This window comes from Marmota marmota, unplaced genomic scaffold (genome assembly GCF_001458135.2).
Source record: "Marmota marmota marmota unplaced genomic scaffold, marMar, whole genome shotgun sequence".
NCBI lineage: Eukaryota > Metazoa > Chordata > Mammalia > Rodentia > Sciuridae > Marmota > Marmota marmota.
The window spans coordinates 10,572,569-10,597,709 of NW_026000222.1; the positions used below are offsets into that span (position 1 = coordinate 10,572,569).

General features: G+C 41.7%; 1 protein-coding gene across 1 annotated transcript; it reads left to right on the forward strand.

Annotated features, from left to right (window-relative positions):
* The first annotated feature begins 16,219 nt into the window (after positions 1 to 16,219).
* Cphxl2 (cytoplasmic polyadenylated homeobox like 2) lies at positions 16,220 to 20,743 on the forward strand. The gene is given in 6 exon segments (XM_048792412.1): positions 16,220 to 16,380; positions 16,382 to 16,421; positions 19,904 to 20,086; positions 20,204 to 20,294; positions 20,342 to 20,411; positions 20,447 to 20,743. Coding segments are annotated over 6 exon segments (678 nt in total). The 3' UTR covers positions 20,580 to 20,743.
* Positions 20,744 to 25,141: the final 4,398 nt, after the last annotated feature.

Here is a 25,141-nt window from a genome sequence, read left to right on the forward strand (position 1 = left end):
TTTTTTTTTTTTTTTTTTTTTTTTTTTTTTTTTTTTTTTTTTGTACCAGGGATTGAACGCAGGGACACTGACCACTAAGCCACATTCCCAGCTTTTTAAAAAAATATACTTATTTAGAGACTGGGTCTTACTAAGTTGCTTAGGGTTTTGGCTTTGAACTTGCGATCCTCCTGCCTCAGCCTCCCAAATCACTGGGATGACAGGCATGCACCACTAATTCTGATCTACAGAAAGGGGACCCTTTCAGACCCCACCAACCTCTCATTGGAGAAGATTGTCAGGTTCTGCTTCATATGCTGCAAGGCTAACCATGGCCTTAGCTCCAGGAGGAAGATGTCAATCTCATGTAACTGGTCCAGGCAGGCCTCCTTCGTTTTGATTCAGAATTGATACAATTTATTACTTATTTGGTAGTGGGAAGGAGGGTTACCACTGAGCCTTGTCCCTAGCCCCTTTTTTATTTGTTATTTTGAGACAGGTCTCACTAAGTTGCCAAGGTTGGCCCTGAACTTGTTTCCTCCTCCCTCAGTCTCCCGAGTCTCTGGAATTACAGGTGTGCACCCTGCATCTGAACAGAATCAGTACGATTAATAGACAATGAATAGTGAGGACATCCTATCTTGAAGCAAGACCAGTGCCAGGGGTAAGATAAGATGACTGGGAACCCAAATGGATGTCTGTTATGGGCAGTGGTATCTTCTTAACTCATGGTGCCTAAAGCTCTGTATCTGTATTGCCTTGGAAACACCAAGGGCAGCAGGCAGCAGACACATCTGCTGAATCCTTCTGAAAAAAGCATCTTCCAGTTTGAGAAATCCACAAGTTCTAATGGAGGCGAAGCAAAGATAACAGGCCAAGAAGAGATACTGTCAGCATTCATTTATTCCCTTCTGGCATGGCACTGAGATAAATTTGAAATAAGTATTATAGAAAGTGAGGGAATACTATATTTCTTCATGCTGTATGTTTATAAAAGTGAGTGTTTTTTGTTGTTGTTGTTGTTGTTGTTGGGCCTAGTGGTGGTGTCCCTGTAATCCCATCTACTCAGGAAGCTGAGGTGAGAGGATTGCAAGTTCCTGGCTCCTTCAAGCCAGCCTGGGCAACCTAGCAGGACCCTATCTTAAAATTAAGGGGAAAAGCCATGCACAGTAATTCATGCCTGTAATCCCAGTGGGTTGGGAGGCTGAGGCAGGAGGATCCTGAATTCAAAGCCAGCCTCAGCAACTTATTGAGACCCTGTCTCAAAAAATAAAATAAAAAGGGCTGGGGATATGGCTGAGTGGTTAAGTGCTCCTGGGTTCAATCCGTGGTACCAACAAAAGAAAACAAAGGGGGCTGGGGGTGGAGCACAAGCATGTGCAAGGCCCTGTGTTGGACTCTCAGCACTGCCAAAAAAAAGTGAGCAAGAGCTTTTTCTTTCCTCCCTAAGTTCTGAGGGTTCGAACTGGGAACTGGACACCTTAGCATCCACCAATAAGGGAAGGGGTTAAATGAATGAGGACGTATCCATAATGCTGAGTATTTTTCATGTAAATGTATTTTTTTCCATTGAACATTTAAAACACACAAAAATTAACCAGGAATGGTGGTGCCCACCTATACTCCCAGCAACTCCAGAGCCTGAGGCAGCAAGATTGAAAGTTTAAGGCCAACCCAGGGCAACTTTACTAGACCTGCCTCAGAATAAAAATAAAGTCTGAAGATGTCGCTCAGTAGTAGAGTGTCCCTAGGTTCAATCCCTAGTACCACAAAAACAAATCAATTACAAGGAAATTATAATAACATCATAAAATCACTGAATAAAAATCTATTAACTTTTTCTATGTTAATAGGTTTTCAAATATATACTTATGTATGTATGTGTGTACATAATCCTGTAATTCCTCACTTTATTACAAGTAAATTATATAAACTTAAAACTTTTGGGGTAACCATCCTTATTTTGTGTTTTGGTTTGGATGTGAGGTGTCCCCAAAAGCTCCCGTTGATACAGGAATATTCAGAGATAAAATGATTGAATTATGACAGCTGTACCTAATCTGTCTATCCTAATTTAAATGCAATGACAGGAAACTGTTGGCAGGCAAGGTGTAGCTGGGGGAGATGGGTCCCTAGGGTGTTCCCTGGGAGGGTGCATCTTCCCTGAGGCCCCTTTGCCTCCATCTCTCTCCCTGACCCCGCCTTGATTTTCCTCCTCTGTTTTTTTTTCCCCCTTTTGATACAGGGAATTGAATCCAGGGGCACTTAACCACTGAGCCACATCTGGTCCTTTTTTATTTTTTTATTTAGAGACAGGGCCTCGCTAAATTGCTGAAGCTGGTTTTGAGTTTTTGATTCTCCTACTGCAGCCTCCCAAGCTGCTGGGATTACAGGCATGTGCCCTCAGTGCCCGGCTGGGACCTTCTTACATGATGTGTTGCCTCATTTGGACCCAGAGCAATGGAGTCGGCTGTTAGGACTAAGCCTCTGAAACCATGAGCCCCAAATAAACTTTCCCTCCTCTAAGTTATTCTTGTCTGGTATTTTGGGCACAGTGATGCAAAAGCTAACTAAAACGTTTTGTCTTCTTTCTTTCAAAATTATAACTTGTAAAATCATTACTGTGTATGAAGGTGTATGTAGGATTACATCGATATAATAATAAAAATATCTTTGGAAAATATTACTGTAAGGGTCCGGCGAAGCGTCGGAGAAAGAGACCACCAAGTGACCACTCATGCAATTGGCAGAAGGGGATTTATTGATCTAGCATGCTAGGGCTCCGTGCCCACTCAAGAAGGGAGAACAGCCCAGAGCCCCTAGCAGGGGCTGAACACTGCTTAAGTACACTTTTTTTGGAGGGCGGGGATTTTACATACATCACAGTCTCCTTTAACAAATCATCATACACCGCGGGAAAATCAAACAACAATTCCTAAACATGATTAGTTCATTCATTGGCGGGAACAGGTCGGGTGGGGGTGATAGGTCAGTTCTAAACGGGGTACACATTCAAACTGGTCCAGGCCCTGCAATGCCTACGTGCAAGATCATACAGAGCCCTGAATTATTAAACAACCAAGCAGTCAGGGGGAATATTTACTGGGTGGTGCCAAGCATTGTCTTAACAGCTACAGGAATTTCAGGTTAACAATACCTAATCCTTTACATTTTAACTCAGGCCTTGCAGCCTAGAAACTTTACAATGCCCGGTCTTTTACACTTTAACTTCAATTTCTTTTACCCTTACATTACCTTTCTGTTCACCTTGCCAATTTACATTCTATTTCTTTATACAGTTTGTGCAGGTCCATGTGAATGTGGTGGATCCTGCACTGCTACACACAGATCTATAGCTCTAAGGTTTTTGTTTTGTTTTTGTTTGTTTTTTTGTTTTGTTTTGTTTAAATATATTTATGTTTTAGTTGTAGTTGGACACAATATCTTTATTTTTATGTGGTACTGAGGATTGAACCCCGGGCCTCACACGTGCTAGGTGAGCGCTCTACCGCTGAGCCACAATTACAGCCCCTTGTTTTGTTTTTAATATATATATTTTCAGTTGTCAATGGATCTTTTATTTATTTATTTATCTGCTTATTTATTTATTTATATGCAGTGTGGAGGATTGAACCCAGGGCCTCACACATGCCAGGCAAGTGCTGTACCACTGAGCCATAACTCCAGCCCCTAGCTCTGAATTTTTTTTATGTATAACTTTATGTAAATTTGTTTTTGCATCTATGTTACACCCAACTCCTCCCTCCCTACTGCTCTCTATCACTATTTCTAAATCTACAAGTCTTTGTATATCTACTTATCTAGATCTACACGTCCATACTCTTTAGAGGAAAAAGGTAGAATTGTTTTTATCTTTTTCTTCCCCCACTGTTGCTGAAAGCTCAGTCCTTGTCCCTGATACCAATTCAATAATGAGAATATGGTTTGGAGAAAAAGGAAAAAGAATGTTTATTGCTTTGCTAGTATAGGAGAAACACAGGGGACTCCTGTCCCAAAGGCTGTGATTCTGCCCCTCAGCGGGAACAGGGGGCTTTTTTAAAAGAGGTGGCTCAAGGGCTACATTCCCATGTTCTCCATTGGAGTTATAATTCACTTGTCAATTTGGGAGATATTTCTGAGATCTTCTGGTACCATCCCCAAAGTCTGGATTACTTTGTTCCTATGGTGGGTGTATACTCAAGGACAGATAATTCTGCATAGGATGGAAGAAAGGTAATGCTGTTTCCCCTAATATTAGGGAGGAGCAGGTAGAGTGGAATGTTGAGAGCCACAGCCGAGTCGGAATGGCCCCTGGCATTTTGTCAGAAGTAATGGTTGAGAGGTGACCGCCAGCGAGGCATTAAGATGATGATAATTAAGTTAAGCTGTGTATAATTGCTGTGACTGGATGATGCTGGATTGAAACAGGCTGGGTATTCAGTTGTATATTAGTGAGCAAGAGGCAATAGGGCGGCAGGTGCTGGCTACTTTTGAGTTCTCACGGAGTTCCCCTTGAGTTCCGGTTGAGCTCTCTCAGGGATTCCTGGAGAGTTCACATTGGTTGGGGAAGTTCCAGTGGAGGGAGTTCCGGTTGGTGTGTGGTGTTCCTGGAAGGGCCGTGTGGATGGCGTTTGGGGGAGTTCTGAAATAAAGTTTGTTCCTGCTTGAGTGGCTCATGATTTGTGCCCAGCCAGACTGTGGCAGTGGAAGAGAAAGAAACATGTCCATTTTAAAAATAAGTGGCAGTGGCAGAGCAGCAAGGGTTATATTCAACAGAAATCGTGGATCACTATTACACTGTACTGGGAATTGAACCCAGGAGTACTCTACCACTGAGCTATAACCTCAGCCTTTTTTTTTTTTTTTTTTTTTTTGACAGAGAGTCTCACCAAGCAGTCCAGGTTGTCCTTGAACTTTTTATCCTCCTGCCACAGCCTTCCTAGGTGCTGGGATTATAGTTGACATACACTAATATACACTAAACATACACTTGTCATTTGTCATTTGTAGAACCAAGTTCCTTCTAGGCTTTTTAAAAGACATTTGGCCTTTATACAAACAATCTATTCATAATCTGTTTTGTTTATTTTAAACCATGCCCATTGCCATGCACCATGGTTCATGCCAGTAACCCCAGCAGCTGGGGAGGCTGAGTCAGGAGGATTGCAATTCAAAGACAATCTCAGCAATTTAGCAAGGCTAAGCAACTCAGCAAGACCCTGACTAAAAATATCTTTAAAAGGGTGGAGGGTGTGGCTCAGTGATTAAGAGCCCTTGGGCTAGATCCCTGGTACCAAAATACCCTTAAACCATGTGCCTTGTCTGGCTGCCCATCTTGCTAAAATTAAGAAATTACTAAAATGGCCAGGTGTAATAGTGCACACCTGTAGTCCCAGCGGCTCAGGAAACTGAGACAGGAGGATGGCAAGTTCTAAGTCAGCCTCAGCAATTTAGCAAGACCCCAAGCAATTTAGTGAGAGTCTGACTAAAAATAAAAAGGGCTGGAGATAGGGCTCAGTGGTTAAGCTCCCCTGAGTTCAATCCCTGGTAACAACAAAAAAGAAATGACTAAAATGAAGTGAATTAAGGCAGACCCATAGATTCTACCCAGTATTTCTGTGTTAGTGAGGATGCACAGAGGGGTGCTTTACCACTGAGATACACTCCCATCCCTTTTTACTTTTGAGATAAGGACTCCCTTGCTGAGATTAGCTTTGAATTTGAGACCCTCCTGCCTCAGTCTCTCAAGTAACTGGGATTACAGGTGCACTTCACCATGACAGGCTATCGCAATGCCTTCTGCCACTGGCATCCATGGGCTAAAATGTTCAGTTAGCATGGGGAGAAGCTAAGGCAGCAGAAAAGAGAGCATTGAAGAGGGGCTTTATCAGGTCCCATGGAATCAGAGCCTGAACTGCAGACTCCTGTGTAGAGGGGAGTGAGGTGTTATGGACCAGGCTACATGGGCAATGACCAAACAGACTCCACGTTGCCCTGAGACACCCTGTCATGTTAAGAAATGCTTCTCCCATGGGAGCACCCCGCCTCTACCATCAACAATTGCTTAGCATAGCATGTTTGGCAACACAAAATGGCAGTTGTTATACAATGTAAAGTTGCTCTCTTTTTGGATCCCATTTTTCTTGGACGAGGTACCCCATTTGAGAATGATTATCTAGATGTTAGTAACCATTCTTTAACTTGTACTCAATTAGGGTCATTTTTGACCCACTTCCTCTTCTGCTTACGATTTTAGATCTCATGACATTTGTTTATGGTTTTGAATCATAGCAATAGCCACTTATGATTAATGTGGTTTTGGATTATAAAAGGTGTGCTCAAACCCCAACCCCAGGAGGGGGTCGAAGGGTGGAGACTTGCAGCCTGCCCCTTGACCTGCCAGCTGGTGACTCCATGATTTATTGCCATAACAGAGGGATGGAGATAAGAAAAAGCAGGAAGGGAGGGAAGTTACTCAGGGATATGATTTAACTGAAGACTAGCTTCATCTAAGTTGTAGAATGTATTGCCATGAAAGAATAAAAGAAATTGAAGTTAAAATGTAAAGGACCAGGTTTTGTAAAGTTTCCAAGCTGCACTCAGAGCCTGAAATTCCTGTGGCAGTTAAGACAATTCCCGCAACTGCCTGTTAGATGTGTGTCGAAATCTTCCCCTGACCACCTAGTTACTAAATCACCCCTTCCCAGAAACCGTGCAGCTCAGCACATACACGTCTCAGGGCTTCAACCAATCAGTTTAAATATATACCTATCTTAGTACTAACCAATCACCCCCACCCGACCTGTTCCCGCCAATGAATGTGCTAATCATGTTTTAGAGTTGCTATTTGATTTTCCCGCGGTATATGATGATTTGCTAAAGGAGGCTATGATGTATGTAAAGCCCCTGCCCTCTCTAAAGAATGTATATAAACTCTGCTCAAGTGGTTCTCGGGGCTCTTTGTTCTCTGCTCTTCTGAAGTGAGCTCTGAGCCCCAGCATGCTGGACCCCCAATAAACCCTTTGCTGTTGCATGAGACGGTCTCTTGGTGGTCTTTTCCTCCGACGTTCGCCTGACCTTTTCAGCCATAGGCAATTTGTAATATTCTCTTATTATCCTTTAAATATTTGTAGAATCTGAGCTAGGCATGGTGTAGCTAGCTCAGTGGTGCATGCAGTGCTTGCCTAGCATGTGTGAGGAGCTAGGTTTGATCTCCACCGTCAAAAAAACAAACAAAAAATCCAGTTTTGGGGCTGGGATTATGACTCAGTGATAGAGAGCTCGCCTAGCACAGACGAGACCCGGGTTCGATCCTCAGCACCACATAAAAATAAAGGCATTGTGTTGTGTCCATTTACACCTAAAAAATAAATAAAATTTTTTTTAAAAATCCAGTTTTGGTGACATTGATTTTTTTTTTCCTAATACTGTTTTTCTGCTTTCTCCTCTGGCACCCTGTCCCACAGGTTTCAAATGCATTTTTTTACTCACTATTTTTGACAACTATAAATAAGTGTTTTCCACAATGGAAATGAAAGTCCGTGCAGTATATTTTCATGACTGGGGAATGGATTTTCTCAAGTCATCTTCAATAGGCTAAAAACTTAAGAAAAAAATAAAACTGAATGTTAGAATTCAGTTCTTTATATGAAGTCCCTTATGAAAACAACAGGATGGCTATAAACCCAAAAGGAGGGGCGGGGTGAGATTTAAAAAGAAGAAAAAGTAAAAGGAATTAAGATGACTCACTGCTTCTGATTTCTCCCGGGTCTTCACTCTCTGGCTTTCCTCCTTCCCAGGAAGCTTGCAGCTTTTCAGCCACTTCTTCAGCATTATCACTTTTGCTGAAAAATGCTGGGGAAAAAGCGATCTCTTCCATCGCGTTCTTGCATTCTTCAGACTGTTTTGAATGTTGTGCATGACCAGCGTTTAGGAAGCCGATGGCCAGCAGTCCCTGCTTGGGGTCCACTTCACCAAAGTCAGCACAGGGGTTCCAAACCCAGGCATGGTCGTTGCCGGGTTTGCCTTCAGCCCAGCCTCGGTGGGATACAGTGGCTGGGGTGTATCTTCAGGGGCTTGTCCTTCCTCGGGAGAAGGCAGATGGTCCCTTTCTCATGCTCAATATTGAGGGCGCCTGGTTCCTTCCTCCTGGAAGATCATTCTCTGAAGCAAATCAAAGTAGCTTTGCTTGCATCTTAAAAAGTTCCTCTTCATCTTCCTCCAACGTTTTAATTCCTTGTTCAGGGAGTGAAACTACGGGCTCAAACCAGAGGTCATGGGTGGACTCATCTGCATTCCCTGTAGAGGTATCATGGTCCTCACACAGTGTCTACCAGACTCAAACAGGAAAAGAAAAAATAAGCCCTTTGCTGTTCTTTGGTTTCACAATACTATAGCTTGCTGGGGCCACACAGTAGCAGCCAATAAGGCCACCCCCACCCTAGTTGTCATGTCCATGACCTGTCCCCCTAGCTAGAACATGAGCTTCCACCAAGGAGGCCCTCTTTTTCTACTATTTTCTATTTCATTGCTTTCTTTTCTGTTGCACGTTCCCCCCCCACCCCGCCCCTCTCTCTCTGGCAATGCTGGGGATCAAAACCAGGCTCACACATGCTAGACAAGCGCTCTACCACTGAACTACAATCCCAGCCCCTTTCTCCAGTTTGTTTGCTTGAATTCTTTTTTGTTGTTGTTGTTGTGTGGAAAAATTAAAGTCAAACAGATAAAGACAGACTGAGGAGTCCCAAAATACTAGGCCCAGAGGACATGGGAGCCCAAGCTTCAGTCCCATCTAACTCTAAATAAATCAACTTCTGACCCTATGCAACTGTGTGTCCTTTTCTCCAGCATCCACTAAAACCCTTCTAGGCCAAAACTTGCTACATTCTGCAGTTTATATGCTGAAAACTGGTTTTCATTAGAGCAGAATATTCAAGTCCATAGAGGGCCACCAAGGTCATTTCACCCTAACTTCCTTCCTTTCCCAAGAATATCTTTAGCCTTGTTCTTTCCTCTCACCTCTCATAGCACTCAACCCAGCAACGTGACACATGACTACAACTCCAGCTTGTCTGGAGACTGAGGCAGGAGTAAGTTTGCAGCCAACCTGGCCAACTTAGGGAGACCCTGACTCAAAAAACAAAAAATCACATAAAAAAAAAACTAGTAGTGTTGGAGTGCTACTCTTGTCTTTAAGTTACTGTCAAGGTAGATGAGTAAATAACTTGTAGCAGATTACCTGTAGAAAACACCACCACTGGGGCTGAAGTTGTGGCTCGGAGCTCTCCGAGCATGCGAGAGGCACTGGATTCGATCCTTAGCACCACTTGAAAATAGAATGAAGATATTGTGTCCACCTAACTAAAAAATAAATATTTTTTTACAAAACCCAATATCCAGACCTTAAGAGTGTTATGCTCAAATTCGGGACCCCAAAAAGACCACAGAGACCAAGATCGATGTAAGCAGCAAAGAGGTGTTTATTGCGAGCTAGCTCGGTCCTCCACACACACACAGCAACTGGTGACGCTGAGAGGCCCAAGCACAGGGTTTGCAGCAGTTTTATACACTCTTTGGGGAAGGCAGGGACTTCACATACATTATAGCATCTCTTAGCAAATCATCACACCGCGGGAAAATCAAATAACAACTCTAAAACATGATTAGCACATTCACTGGCGGGAACAAGTTGGGTAGGGGTGATTGGTTACTACAAGAGGGGGATTCATTTGAACTGATTGGTTTAAGCCAAAAGGGGTGTTCATGCTGAACTACATGGTTTCCCAACACCATAAACTACTGGGAGGGTCATCTGGCATCCCAGGTATTTCTCTGTCTCTTGCTGATTGGTGGCTGCTAAGGGATTGCTATGGGTCCCCATCTAGCCTGACTGAGTCAGGGACACCTTGCAGCAGATCTCTCCTGTTATTTGTAGATAAACAACTTAGCAGGGTGGGAATGTGCCAAGGAGTGCTCTGTGGGTCTTTCCAAGGACAAAGGTCATGTCCCTTCCTTGGACAGGCTTTGCTCTGGTTTTTCAAGAGTAAGCAAATAGAAACAAATGCCACAGTCCGGCTGGCTTGTTTACAGACTCTAACAAACAAAAGGAGCTAATTTGGGGAAATTCATCAAGAAAGAAGGGCTAATGGTACTAACTCTGGACAGGGTCCACTGAAGTCAGAGTAAAGCTAGGAGTTATGGCTACATGTCTTCAAAAGAAAATTTCTTTAGTAAGGCAGGAACACTGAGGGAACTTGTGACAGATGGAGTACCCCTATTGACATAGGATTGACTTGTAGATGAAGTCCCCCTGAATAGGATGGCCACCAAGACAATCCTGGAGAGGATGAGCTAGAGTCAAAAACTCCACATGCAGCATGAAGGAGAAGTTGAACATCTGGTAGAGTGCAGAAGATGCAGAAGATGGCCGCATGTGGTGGTGCACGCCTGTAATCCCAGCAGTTTGGGAGGCTGAGACAGGAGGATTGTGAGTTCAAAGCCAGCCTCAGCAAAAGCAAGGTGCTAAGCAACTGAGTGAGACCCTGTCTCTAAATAAAATACAAAATAGGGCTGGTGATGTGGCTCAGTGGTCAAGTACCCCCAAAAAAAGTGCAGAAGATGAACCCCAGGTCTCAAGGCAAACATTCAACAGTAGCAAATTTAGAAGCAGTATTGTCTCCTTTGTCCTCTGCTCTGAGAAGACCCACTCTCTGGAGAGCGCTCTTTGCTTGAACCTTACTTTACTTTCACTTGCAATGAAGTTCTCTTGCATGATCTTGGTGTCTGACTTTAAATTTTCTTTCATCAGAACACAAAACTGAGTTTCTCCTTTGATGTAGAATATTGCTGGTTCCATCCCCAGTACCACACACACACAAAAAAAATTAAATTAAAAAATATCCAATACCTTTCTTATAAGGATGCTTGCAGCTCCTTCTCATCAATCCAAATTTTTATTTTTTTCTATATTAGGGATTAAACCCAGGGGTGCTTAACCACTGAGCTACACCCCCAGCCCTTTTTATGTTCTATTTAGAGACAGGGTCTCTCTAAGTTGCTTAGGGCCTCACTGAGTTGCTGAGGCTGGCATTGAACTCCTGCCTCAGCCTTCAGAGTCGCTGGGATTATGGGTGTGTGCTGCTGGGAGCCATTAGCCAAGTAGGTATGACAATTTCCTTGCCAGCGTACCCCATGTTGCTTAGTGGAAGGACTCGTGGAAATAGGACATTTTGCAGTGACATTGAATGTAGGTGACCTTGCTCAAGGACCAGGGCGGATTAGGGTGTTCCCGGTTTGGGATAATCGGGTTTAGGGCGTTCCCAGTTTAGGTTCCAGGTTTAAGGTTTAAGATTATTCCTGCTGGGAATAGGGCGTATCCTGCTGCCTGAGTTCCCCTTGAGTTCTCACGGGATTCAGACAGTATATTTTTGGGAGATAGAAGCCCAGTGGAGGTGGATTTGGGCAGAGAACGTGGATTTCCCCAGAACGTGTTTGCAGACGGCTGGTGTGAGTTCGGGAATAAAGAGTTGCTGTTTGAATCTACAAGCTGTGTGGTGGCTCGTGATTGTGTGCCCAGCCAGACTGCGGCATTTGTGCCCAGCCAGACTGCGGCAGTGTGCCACCTACCCAGCCTCAGTTTCTTTTAAGGGCCGACATGTAGAAATTGTGGTAATTTGAGACTTTTCTTCTTTTTTGATGTTAGCATCTATAAAATTTGTGTTGAGTTTTAATTTTTTTTCTTTTTTTGGTACTAAGGATTGAGCTCCTGCAGTCTGAAAACTGACCCCATGCCTCTTGCCACACATCATATGTGTGTGTATATATAACCGTATGTATACACACACAGTAAAAATTGTTTAAAAAATAAAAAAACTAGGGGCTGCGGTTGTGGCTCAAGTGGTAGAGTGCTCACCTAGCACATGTGAGGCACTGGGTTCAATCCTCAGTGTTGGGAAAAGTATAAACGGCAGCCATACCCCAGAGAAAAAACTCCAACATGGCGCCTAAGGACTTCTTCTTCCTACCTTCTTCTTTTCTGCAGTGGCCGAAAAGTTCCCGCCCGTGTGAACTCTCCCGACGGCGCCAATTTCAAATCTCGCTGGCAGGGAACCTTAGCCCCAATGAGAACTAATTCCTGGGCTCCGGAGCTGATATCTGAAAGAACTTGCCAATAAACGGGTGGCCTGCCATTTATCTAAGCCCTACCATCTCCCCCTTAGTTCTATATAAGCACACAGCTTTTTGCAATAAAATTGGAATTCTCCCGGCGAAGTGTCTTTGCGTGGGGAATTCTTTCACTCAGGACCACATTAAAAAATAATAATAATAAAATGAAGATGTTGTATCCACCTAAAACTAAAAAATAAATAAATAAATAACTTAGCTGGGTATGGTGGTGCATGCCTATAATCGGGAAACTGAAGCAAGAGAATCTCAGGTTCAAGGCCAGCCTCAACAATTTAGCATGATCCTGTATCAAAAATAAAAAGGACTGGGAATGTTGCTCAGTGGTAAAGCAGACCCAATCTTCAAGCTTCAGGATCAAATAGAAAAACGAAAGGAAACCAGTCTTGAATGCTTAGGGAATGCAAGATAGGATTTTAAAAGGTAGGCTCCAGAAGGAAATCAAAAGATCACAAATAGGAATGTGATTAAGGGGGGCACCTGATTATTTTTAAGTCAGTGTCCCCATTGTTTATCATAAGGACTGAGAAAGTAGCTGGATGGGAGCATTAACCCAGGGTGTGAGGCTCTGGGTTTACTTTCCAGTACCAGAAGAAGAGAAAAGTAAATTGAGTCCCAAAGTATTTATCAGTCTGCTGCGAGTGTTCATCTCTTTGTCACCTGAAAAGACCCTGGTCTAGAATTTTACATGGCTTCCAAAGGTAAGTGTCTTTGGAGAACTCAATATGTTTGTGATAAAACAGAGACAAAGGAAAAGAGAAAGTCAAATGAAAGAGAGGAAAGACAACTAAGAAATCTCAGAGAGCCAACATCTATATTTCTGAACACATCACAAAAATAAAATAATGAAGTTGAAAAAGTATCTATGAGTAGGAGAAAACAATTCTGTCACTATTAAGGTTTATTAAGGTTTGTTGAGGCTTTTTGTTTGTTTTGAAACAGTTTCACTATGTTGCTCCAGCTGGTCTCCAACTCATGAACTTGAGTGATCCTCCTGTCTCAGCCTCCCCAATAGCTGAGACTACACCATGCCTGGCTGGGTTTTTTTCTTATGTTGGGGATAGTCCCAGGGACCTCATGCATGGATTTTTATGGGGTTTTGTGTGTTTTGTTTATACTGGACATTGAACTCAGTGTCTAACACATGCTAAACAAGTGCTCTAGACTGAACTATGACCCCAGTTTTGTGCATGAAACCTGCTCCATTCACCCCAACCTATCTGTGGTTCCAACAATTTGATTTTTTTTTTTTTGTACCAGAGATTGAACCCAGGACTGCCTAACCATTGAGCCACACGCCACATCCCCAACCCTTTTTATTTATGTATTTATTTGGGTACTGTGGATTGAACTCAGGGGCACTCAATCACTGAGCCACATCCCCAGCCCTATTTTTGTATTTTATTTAGAGAAGGGTCTCACTGAGTTGCTTAGTGCCTTGTCATTACTGAGGCTGGCTTTGAATTTGTGATACAAGCCTCTGGGATTGTCATCACACTGGGCCAAGAAATAATAATTTTTGTGAGGCACTCTTACAGGCTTTCTGAAAATAGTAAATAATAAAAAGTAAATAAGATAAGACAACCCACGTTCTCTGGAGTTTCCAATCTAGCGTGTTTGTAGAGCAGGAGAGGGGAAGACAGAATGTTGTCATCAATGTAAATTGTTTGGGCCTGATGTGTGGGCACTAGCCATAATCCTAGCAACTTGGGAGGCTAAGCAAGAGGATCACAAATTTGAGGACAGCTTCAGCAGTTTAGCAAGATCCTGTCTCAAAATAAAAAGTGCTGGGGATGTGGCTCAGTGGTAGAGTGGCCCTGGGTTCAATACTTAGGACCACAAATAAATAAATAATTTGATAATTTAGAGCATGACATGTTATGGGAATAGGAAATAAAAATAATACAGGTTAGTTAGGTAGAATTCCTGAGAAAGTGAGTTTTGAGCAAAGGCTGGGAGGGGAGGGAGTGAGCAACAGATATTGTGGGAGGAAAAAAAGACAAGAACCTGGTAGAAATACCTTGTGGAAGGTGCCCTGGGGTGTTCAAGTAAAGCAAGGAGGCCAGTATCACTGGACAGTGCTAAATTAGTGGGCAATAATGGAAGAACTATGTCAGGAAAGTGAGGGAGATTACAGATTGAGTAAGAGTTAAAGCTTTAAAGATAAACCTTTTGAGCTGGGCGTGGCAACATATGCCTGTAATCCCAGCTATTGAGGGAGAAAGACCATTTGAGCTGGGAAGTTAGGGTCTACTTGGGCAACATAGTGAGACATTGTCTTGCCAGGCATCTATAATCCCAGCTGCACAGAGGGCTGAAACAGGAGACTCACAAGTTCAAAGCCAGCCTCAGCAATTTAGTGAGGCCCTAAACAACTTATCAAGACCTTGTCTAAAAGATAAAAAGGGCTGGGGATGTAGCCCAATGGGTTCAATCTATGGAACCAAAAAATAAATAAATAAAATTAGAAAAAAATCTTATAGAATAACAATATAAAAAAGAGAAGATGTTTGTGTGTTCTCAGCTAAGTGTTATTACAAAGGGTCAAAAATTTTAAAAAAGTTTGCAAGTTAAGAATATTCTAATAAGTTAGGGTTAATTTTATCATTGAAGAAAGAATTTTTTATAAATGCAGTGTAGCCTAAGAGTACAGTGTTAGTCTGCAATAGTGGACAATCATGTCCTGGGCCTTCAGATCCAGTCACCACTCACTCACTGACTTACCCAGAGCAACTTACAGTCCTGCAAGCTCCATTCATGTTCCGCACACTTATTTATTTTTTATGCTATATTTTTTTTACTGTACCTTTTCCATGTTTAGATATGTTTATACATAATTACCATTGTGTTACAACTGCCTTTAGTATTCAGTACAATAATATGCTACACAGGTTTGTAGCTCAGTAAAAGGATATGTCATAGACTAGGTATGTGATAGGTTATACATCTAAGTTTGTGTGAGTGCACTCTACGGTGTTATGGTTTAGATGTGAGGTGTTCCCCAAAGACTCATGTATGAGACAATGCAAGAAGGTTCAGAAGAGAAATGATTAGGTTATGAGTGCCTTAATCCAATTGGTGGATTAATCTTTTGATGGGATTAAGTGAGTGGTGACTGAAGGCAGTAGGATGTGGCTGGAGGAGGTGGGTCACTGGGGGCATGCCTTTGGGTATATGTTTTGTATCTGGCAAGTGGAGTTTCTCTGCTTCCCTCTGATACACTCTTCCGCCATGATATTCTGGAGCCAGCTGTCTATGGACTGAGACTTCTGACCCATGAGTCCTTGAATAAACTTTTCCTTCTCTAAAATTGTTCTCGTCAGGTCTTTTAGTCCCAGCAGCAAAAAAGTTGACTGAAACAGGTGTTCATATGACAAAATCACCTAATGGTGTTTTTCTCAGAAGATATCCCTTTCATTAAGTGAAACATGATTGATTATAGTATAGTGATGGAGTTGTATTCTCCTACATAGAGAATACCTTGTTTTAAAGGTAAATTCTTTGAGACAATAAATATTTTAAGCTATGTAGATCATAGCCAAACTTGAGCCTCGATTACTCAATTCTGCTACTGTAGCTTGAAATAGCCATAGACTATGAAAACAGTCATGAATGCCTATGACTGTTTTAAAAAAGCTTCATTTTTAAAAGCAGGCAACTGGTTGGGTACAGCCCATAATTTGTCAATCTCTGCTTTCATTTGTGATTGTAGTATTATGAATGACTATGAGGCTGGGCCTTGATTTTATTTGAGTGGGTTGTCAATGATGTTAACATCTAATACTGTTCTGAAGTCTTTCTTTGATCTGATTTTTTTTTTTTTTTTTGTATCAGGGATTAAACCCAGGGGCAATTAACCACTGAGCCACATCCCCAGACTTTTAATATTTTACTTAAAGACATGGTCTCGCTGAGTTGCCTTGGGCCTCACTAAATTGCTGAGGTTGACTTTGAACTCATGACCCTCCTGCCTCAACCTTGGAAATTACAGGCATGCACCACCACACCTGGCTAGTCTGATTGTCATCAGTATTCTCTAAAACTTTTCTTCCTGCTTATGCTTTTATCATGTTTCCCAAATGAAAAGGATGATGTTAACAACAACAACAGATCAAAGAAAACTGTAAAAACAAAACACCGAAATCAATTTACTCAGGAAGATGTACAAGAACTTTACAAAATATTTATGTGGACTCCTTATCCTGATTTTACAATAAGAACTGGCCATAAAACTCCATTGTCCAGTGCATGTAATTAATGTAAGTTCAAGACCTCAAATACATATTTCCTAGAAAGTTAAACACAATAGAATGTTAAATTCAATAAGTCTAGATAGAGGCAGGAGCTAGGGGTTGAATAGAAAGGCATAGAGTTCAGAAATAGGAGTTATCAGGCTGGGGTTGTGGCTCAGCGTAGAGCACGGTGCGAGACCTTGGGTTCAATCCTCAGCACCACATAAAAATAAATAAATAAATATATTGTATCCAACTACAACTAAAAAAAAATAATAATACGAGAGATCAATAAAAATACATATACACTATGTGGAAAATGTAAATAATTGTGAAGCAATATAGTAGTATTTCATCACATATGAAAAAAAAGTCATATTTTGATATGGGTATGAAAATACAATGGATATGTATTGTGAAAACTAGACTGAGTGCAGTTGATGCTGCAATAATACTACTTTAGTGGTAGTGATGGTGGTTTGGCCAGCATGCTGACTGTGCAGGTTTATAGGATTGAGATACTGAGTACATTTTAGAGGTAGAGCTGAAATAGCTGACTGCCATATTGGACATAGTGGTGAAAGATAAGGTAGAGTTAAAGACAACTTCAGTGTTTTGACTTGAGTCCATTGGAGATGAGCGTTGCCTTTTACTAAGGAGGGGAACTAGAGAAAAGCAGGTATGTGTGTGTCAGAAAAATCACTATCACACTTTGGACACATGAAGTTTTATGTGCTAGATAAATATTCCAGTGGAACTCTAAAGTTTTCAGCTAGATATGTAAGTCTGAAGTTCAGGGGAGGGTACTTAACTGGAGAAATAAATTCGGGAATTGGCTATGTATTGATAGAACCCCTGGTACATGCCATATGCCCTCACAGAGTGGTAAGTACTTTCTAGCTATTTGCTGTATGAGCCAACATTTTTTGGAAATTTTTCTGATTATCTCATCAGTTTAGAAAATGTTATTAATTACTGTAAAAATTGACCATTCTGTTGTAGTTTATAAACAGATTTCTAAAGATATCCCTTGTTCTTCGCTCTGGAATATTGCCTAGATCACTGGGTTTATTGGTTGCTTAAAAGTTGGAAGAAACTACCCATTAATATAAATTAGAAGGGGATTAAAGTTCAGGTTTGGAAGAAAAAAATATATAGAAAATTATTATGTAGATAACTTTGTTGCTGAATTCTAAAAACTATAAAAAACAACAACAACAACAACAACAAAAAAAAAAACATTTCTGGGCTGGAGTTGTGGCTCAGTGGTAGAGTGCTTACCTAGCACATGTGAGGCATTGGGTTGGATCCTCAGCACCACATAAAAATAAATAAATAAAATAAAGGTATTGTGTCCATCTACAACTAAAAATATGAAAAAAAAAAAAAAAAAAAACATTTCTGGAGGCTGGGGTTGTGGCTCAGTGGTAGAGCACTCACCTAGCACATGCAAGGCCCTGGATTCGATCCTCAGCCCACATAAAAATAAATAAATAAAAGTATTGTATTCAACTACAACTTAAAAAAAAATTAAAAAAATGCAAATGATCAATGATTTCTCAAAAGGAATTAGAAAAACATGATATGACTACAAAAGAAATCAAAACAGTGATCAAATATGTAAATACAGATTTTTAGTGTTATTTTTATATTTTAGAATTTATGACTACTGGATTTCTTAATGTCAATAGTGGGTTGTCGGGGGTTTTAGCCCCCCCCGCTGTCTCCTCCTGACCAGTGGGAGAATCGGGGAAAGCACACCTGGACCAACATGAGCCAAGAGAGGGAAAGCACACCTGGACCAACACGAGCCAAGAGAGGTAAAGGTCGACTGGCAGCCTGCACCCAGCCAACCGGTGGAAGCAAGATCTCCTTTATTGAGGAAGTACACACAGCTTATATACTGCACAGGAGCCAATCAGAATAAAGGTCAGAGGGGTGGAGCAAGTTCTCCTGTACTCCTATCCCATAGTCCATAAGGGAAGGCACAAGCTGTCCACCAGGGCAGAAGAGTCCTGGACCTATCCTGGAGGTGGTCTGCCTCCTCAGTCACCACCCACAGCACCGCCTCCTGGCTGATCACCAGGAGCCATCCCAGCCACATGTGCGGCCCCAAGACCGGAAAGCGGGCAGCCATGCCCTATAGTGGGTTTTGTTTTTTTTTTAATTTTAGTTATAGATGGACACAATACACAGTATCTTTATTTATTTATTTATTTTCATGTGATGCTGAGGTGCCTCACTCGTGCATGGCAAGTGCTCCACCACTGAGCTACAATCCCAGCCCTCAGAGTGGCTTTTAATCATTTTCCATGGCTGTCAAAGGGCAGTCTCATAAGAGTAAGTTCATGGAGACTAGCAGTTAAATTGTACTGGATTGGATGGGGTTGCATGTGCTTATAGAAGGTACCCCAAGGTGTGATCAGGAAGCAAGCCTGAGGGGCACGGAAGGGTGCAGGAGGCCTAATGATGGAAGAAGGGAACACTTGTTTTTTGGTTGGATTCTTGAAATCTGCACCCCCCCTCCATCCCCTGGCTCTATAATTTCTGACAAATTAGTGACTCTTGTATCTCAGCTTTCTCTAAAATATGTTTAATTCTCTGTTGTGGTGTGGTTGTGAGGAGAAAATAAGAGTGCGTCTGCAGGTGCCTGATTCACTGTGAAATTTTATTAAAAAAAAAAAAATTCAAAGATCTTTGTAGCTTCACTGCAATGATTAGCCCAAAGCAATTCTGAATTTGGTAGCCCAGGAGATGGAAATATAAAATCAGAGGTTAATGGAGGTAGATTATCCAACTGACTATCCTATTGTCTCAACTGTAAATCATCCTTTTATAGTCTGGGTACAAGAAAAGCATTCTATTCATCTCTCCCTTCCTCAAAACCCTGAAAATTTGGAAAGCATTTTACTATCCTCTTTAGGGAGCAGAAAAATCAGGATTAGATAAGCAGAATGAAGTGATTAAGGTCATACAGTAAATATGTGGCAATGATTCAAATAATTCCTTACTTGTGGCCCTTGAACCTTATGCATGTAAGAATTATAAGCATATGAGAAACAGAAGTGTGGAGTGTCAGAAAATACATCATTATTTCACTCAGGTAGGGCAGGGTTTAGGGACAAAAGCATGCACAAGTGGGACAGTTGGAGGGCTCCTCTGCAGAGTGTACCTACTGGGTCAATTTGTGAACAAGGGAGAGAAGACTGCAAAAGGGTAACAAAGAGTTTATGAAGAGACTCTGGATGGCCTTGGTTTGCATGTAAACTATAGGGTCACTTCTCCAGTGCAGGTGCAGGTTGTTTTGATTCTAGGAATGCTCAATGCATGACCTGTGTAATCACACACGTAGCCTCAGGAAAGACATCTTACTCAAAAGTCAGAATGCAAGTCCAAGACTCTGCTCGGAAGAGTCTTAAACAGAAAATTCTCCTACATTGAGGAAATACATTGAAGAATATAATCAGATAAGTAGATTTGATTAAAACTACATTATCTTCTCCTTTTAGAACTGGTTTCAGAATAACAGAGCCTGACTTCCACCTGAAGACAGGCAAAGAATATTTGCTATGTGGAAACAACAAAATCACCAAATCCAAACTCATCCACTTTTAAGCAACCAGGCTATGGCTCCCAGCTATACCACCGAGCACAGTTTCTTTTATGCCCAGACAGCTCAGACAGGCATCACTGTTGGCTCAACTTTGGATAAACAAGAGGTTCACACTCAAAAAATGTGTTCAGATTGTTCCTCTCTGAGGACACAAGGACTTCCAATTCCAAAGTTGTGCCCCAGTTGCTCTTCTTAGGAGACACAAGAGAGTCCCCATTAAGTAGGCTCCAGTTGCTGCTCCCTTTTGGAACAAGGACTTCTCAGTCAACAACTATGTTCCAGATGCTTTTCTCTGAAGACACAAGGGCTTCCTTGTCAACAGGTGGTGCCAACACTTCCATGGTGGCAGGCACTGGAAAGCAACCAGGCTGTACTTTGGAGTATGGAGATGACACAGAAAGTGGGTCTTTTGACAGTTCTTTTCCAGGATGTAGCTGAGCAGTTGCCTACATCCTTCTGTGTCTTCTGTGCATGCTTTTGACAGGGATAGGACTGAGACCAAGGAAAGCCAGCATGCAAGTTCCTCCCTTTTTCTTTCTTTCTTCTTTTTTTTTTTAATATTTATTTTTTAGTTGTAGTTGGATACAATATCTTTATTAATTTTTTTTTATGAGGTGTTGGGGATCAAACCCAGGGCCTCACCTGTGCTAGGTGAGCACTCTACCACTAAGCCACAACCCCAGCCCCAAGTTTCTCCCTTTTTCATAAGGCTGATATTGAGCATAATGAAGTGAGGCAGTAGGAAGAGGAGACCACTCTCATTATTCAATATCACAAGATCAGCAGCAGAAATGGCAGAAACCCTCAAAATTACAATTATTACCTGCAACAGCATCAACAACTTGAGCTTCTGAAGAGCAGATGCTATTCCACCAACAGCTGCCAAGTGCCCTCCCCTCAGTTGCAGCTGCAGGGTCAGTTTCCTCAGACTCAAGGAAAATCCTTGTTCTCTCAGCTGCAGCCAGATGGTTTGCAGCTCACCATTACCATCTCTGGGGCGATGTATGAAGCACAAGACTTTAGAGCAACCCAGAGCTCAAATGCAGCAGCTCTGGGATAAAGAGTCTACAAGATCTCACCTCAAGGATCAAGATCCAAGAAGTAGTGCCAAGTAGGTCAGCCTACAGTCACCCACATGGCAGGTCCAGGTCACGGCCAAGGCCTCTCCAGAAGTATCCACATAAAAAATAAAATAGAAATTTTTAAAAATCTGTCTTCAGGCATAGACAAATTTCTTAAGTCATATGATTTGTCCATATTGAATCAGGAAGATATACACAATTTAAACAGACCAATATCAAGTGATGAAATAGAAGATGCCTTCAGAAGCTTATCAACCAAGAAAAGCCCAGGACTGGATGGATATTCAGCCAAGTTCTACAAGACCTTTAAAGAAGAACTAATACCAATACTGTTCAATTTATTTCAGGAAATAGAAAAAGAGGCAGCACTTCTAAACTCATTCTATGAGGCCAATATCACCCTGATCCCAAAAACCAGCAAAGACACATCAAAGAATGTTGAGAGCCACAGCCGAAGAGGCCCCAGCAAACTTCCAGCTGCCAGCAAACTTCCAGCTGCCAGCTGATGATTGGCTCACAGCAGCCCCAGCAAACTTCTAGCTGCCAACTGATTGGCTCCTCTGCGGTGATGCTCATTGGGCTGTTTCCCCACCCTTTCAGACCACGGAGCTGCTCATTGGGGCACGTTTTTGGCTCTGCCCACGTGATCCAGCCAATCAGCCTCAAGAGCAGGAGGAGTGGGGGAGGTGGAGAGACTTGTGGGAAGCCAGTGGTGGCAGTTGGGCTCTGAGGGTTTTTCCTGAAGAGCTGTGTGGTGCGGTGTGTGTATTCTAAAAATAAAGTTTGTTTCTTTTGACAAGTGGCTCCTGAATTGTGCCCAGCCAGACGAAAGAAAGAAAACCTCAGACCAATGTCTCTAATGAACATAGACGCAAAATTTCTCAATTTTATCTGGCAAATCGAATACAAAAACATATCAAAAAAATCACCACCACGATCAAGTAGGTTTCATCCCAGGGATGCAAGGTTGGTTCAACATATTGAAATCAATAAATGTAATTCATCACATCAATAGACTTATAGACAAGAATCATATGATCATCTCAATAGATGCAGAAAAAGCATTTGACAAAAATACAGCACCCCTTTATGTTCAAAACACTAGAAAAACTAGATATAACAGGAACATATCTCAACATCATAAAGGCTATCTACGCTAAGCCTCAGGCCAACATCATTCTAAATGGAGAAAAATTAAAGGCATTCCCTCTAAAAACTGGAACAAGACAGGGATGCCCTCTTTCACCACTTCTATTCAACACAGTTCTTGAAACACTGGCCAGAGCAATTGGACAGACAAAAGAAATTAAAGGGATATATATAGAAAAGAAAGCCCTATACAGATTTAATGTAATTCTGATCAAAATCCCAATGGCATTCCTCATAGAAATAGAAAAAGCAATCATGAAATTCATCTGGAAAAATAAGAGACCCAGAATAGCTAAAGCAATCCTTAGCAGGAAAAGTGAAGCTGGTGGCATCGCTGTATCAGACCTTAAACTATACTATAGAGCAACAGTAATAAAAACAGCATGGGATTGGCACCAAAACAGACTGGTAGACCAATGGTACAAAATAGAGGACACAGAGACTAATCCACAAAATTACAATTATATTAGACAAGGGTGCCAAAAACATGCACTACTCAACTCAAAATGGATCAAGGACCTAGGAATTAAACCAGAGACTCTGCATCTAATAGAAGAAAAAGTAGGCCCTAATCTTCATAATGTGGGATTAGGCCCCAACTTCCTTAGTAAGACTCCTATAGCACAAGAATTAAAACCAAGAATCAATAAATGAAATGGAATCAAACTAAAAAGTTTCTTCTCGGCAAAAGGAACAAGCTGTGAGGTGAAGAGACAGCCTACATCCTGGGAGCCAATTTTCACTCCTCACACATCAAATAGAGCACTCACCTCTAGGGTATATAAAGAACTCAAAAAGCTAAGCACCAAAAAAACAAATAACCCAATCAACAAATGGGCCAAGGACCTCAACAGACACTTCTCAGAAGAGGATATACAATCAATCAACAAATTATGAAAAAATGCTCATCATCTCTAGCAATTAGAGAAATGCAAATCAAAACTAAGATACCATGTCACTCCAGTCAGAATGGCAGCTATTATGAATACAAACAATAATAAATGTTGGCGAGAATGTGGGGAAAAAGGCACACCCATACGTTGCTGGTGGGACTACAAATGGTGCAACCAATATGGAAAGCAGTATGGAGATTCCTTGGAAATCTGGGAATGGAACCACCTTTTGACCCAGCTATACCTCACCTCGGACTATACCCAAAGGACTTAAAAAGAGCATACTACAGGGTCACAGGCACATCAATGTTTACAGCAGCACAATTCACAATAGCTAAACAGTGGAACCAACCTAGATGCCCTTCAGTGAATGAATGGATAAAAAACACGGCATATATACACAATAGAATTTTACTCAGCAATAAAAGAGAATAAAATCATGGCATTTGCAGGAAAATGGATGTCGTTGGAGAATATAATGCTAAGTGATGTTAGCCAATCCCAAAAAAACAAATGCCGAATGTTTTCTCTGATACAAGGAGGCTGTCTCAGTGGAGTAGGGAGGGGGAGCATGGGAGGAATAGATGAATTCTAGATAGGGAAGAGGGGTGGGAGGGAAATGAAGGGGGCAGGGGGTTAGCAAGGATGGTGGAATGTGATAGACATCATTATCCAAAGTACATGTATGAAGACACCAATTGGGTGTCAAGAGACTTTATATACAAATAGATATATGAAAAATTGTGGCATATACGTGTAATAAGAATTGTAATGCATTCCACTGTCATTTTTTTTAATCAATAAAGATAAATAAATAAACAAATAAATAAATAATGAAAAACTATCTTCAAGGTTTTGTTTTCTTCAGATCGAGAAACAGCCTCCACATATGTTAAAGCCATATAGTTTCCAGTGGCCTGAAAAAGCAGCTCAAAGGTAGCAAGAGTTTTCTGAAAAGAATAGAAGGTGTAAAAATCTAAAGCAATTTCCCCATCAAGGACTCTTTCACAGCAGGACAGACACAAAGTCCTGAGTTGGCTAACAGCTTAGTTGGCTAATAGCTCCAGTGGGGCAAAAAGTGGAGGCTGAGGTTGGGCAGTATCTTCAGTGAAGATGAGGGTTCTCCAAGCCTGCCCATCTGCTGCTTTTGTCCCAACCACATATCTCATGGTTTGGTTGGGGCTTTACAGAAAACACATAGCAAGTACAAATATATAACCTGAAAATAGCCAGGCGTGATGGTGCATACCTATAATCCCAGCAGCTTGAGAGGCTGAGGCAGGAGGATCGAGAGTTCAAAGCCAGCCTCTGCAAAAGAGCAGCACTAAGCAACTCAATGAAACCCTGTCTCTAAATAAAATACAAAATAGGGCTGGGAATTTGGCTCAGTGGTTGAGTGCCCCTGAGTTCAATTCCCAGTACCAAAAAAAAACAAAACAGAACAAAAAAAACAAAAAAACCCAAAATAGTTCATTGCCACATGTGCTCTAGGAATGAAGATATTTGGAGCAATTTTATGGTAATAATTTGAAAATCTAGATGTAATGAACATATTCTTAAGAAAAAATCAACTTTTTAGATCAGTTTTAAATCAAAGGCTGGCAGGAGACAGCTCAGTGATGTCAGAGCTTCAACACTGTCTGGAGTGTAGAGGCTAGAGCCACTGTAGGCAGGGGATGGAGCAAGTGCAGGTCCAGGCACAGACACACTCCAAGGAGTACTTCCAGCCAGGAATGTGCCAGGCTACTGTAGCTTAACATCAGGAATACCTTTTCTTTAACCCCTGGGTCCAGTTCAACTGCACCAGTGAGATCAAGAACTGAACGAGCTTATTTATTGATGACTTTCTGCATTAGGATGCTTCTGCAACGAAGTGCCTACTTCCCACCACAGGGTCTAGTAATCATGCTTTGTGGCTGGACACTTGGAATTCATACTTTTTTTTTTTTTTTTTTTTTTATGTGCTGAGGATTGAATCTAGTGCCTCACACATGCTAGGTGAGTGCTCTA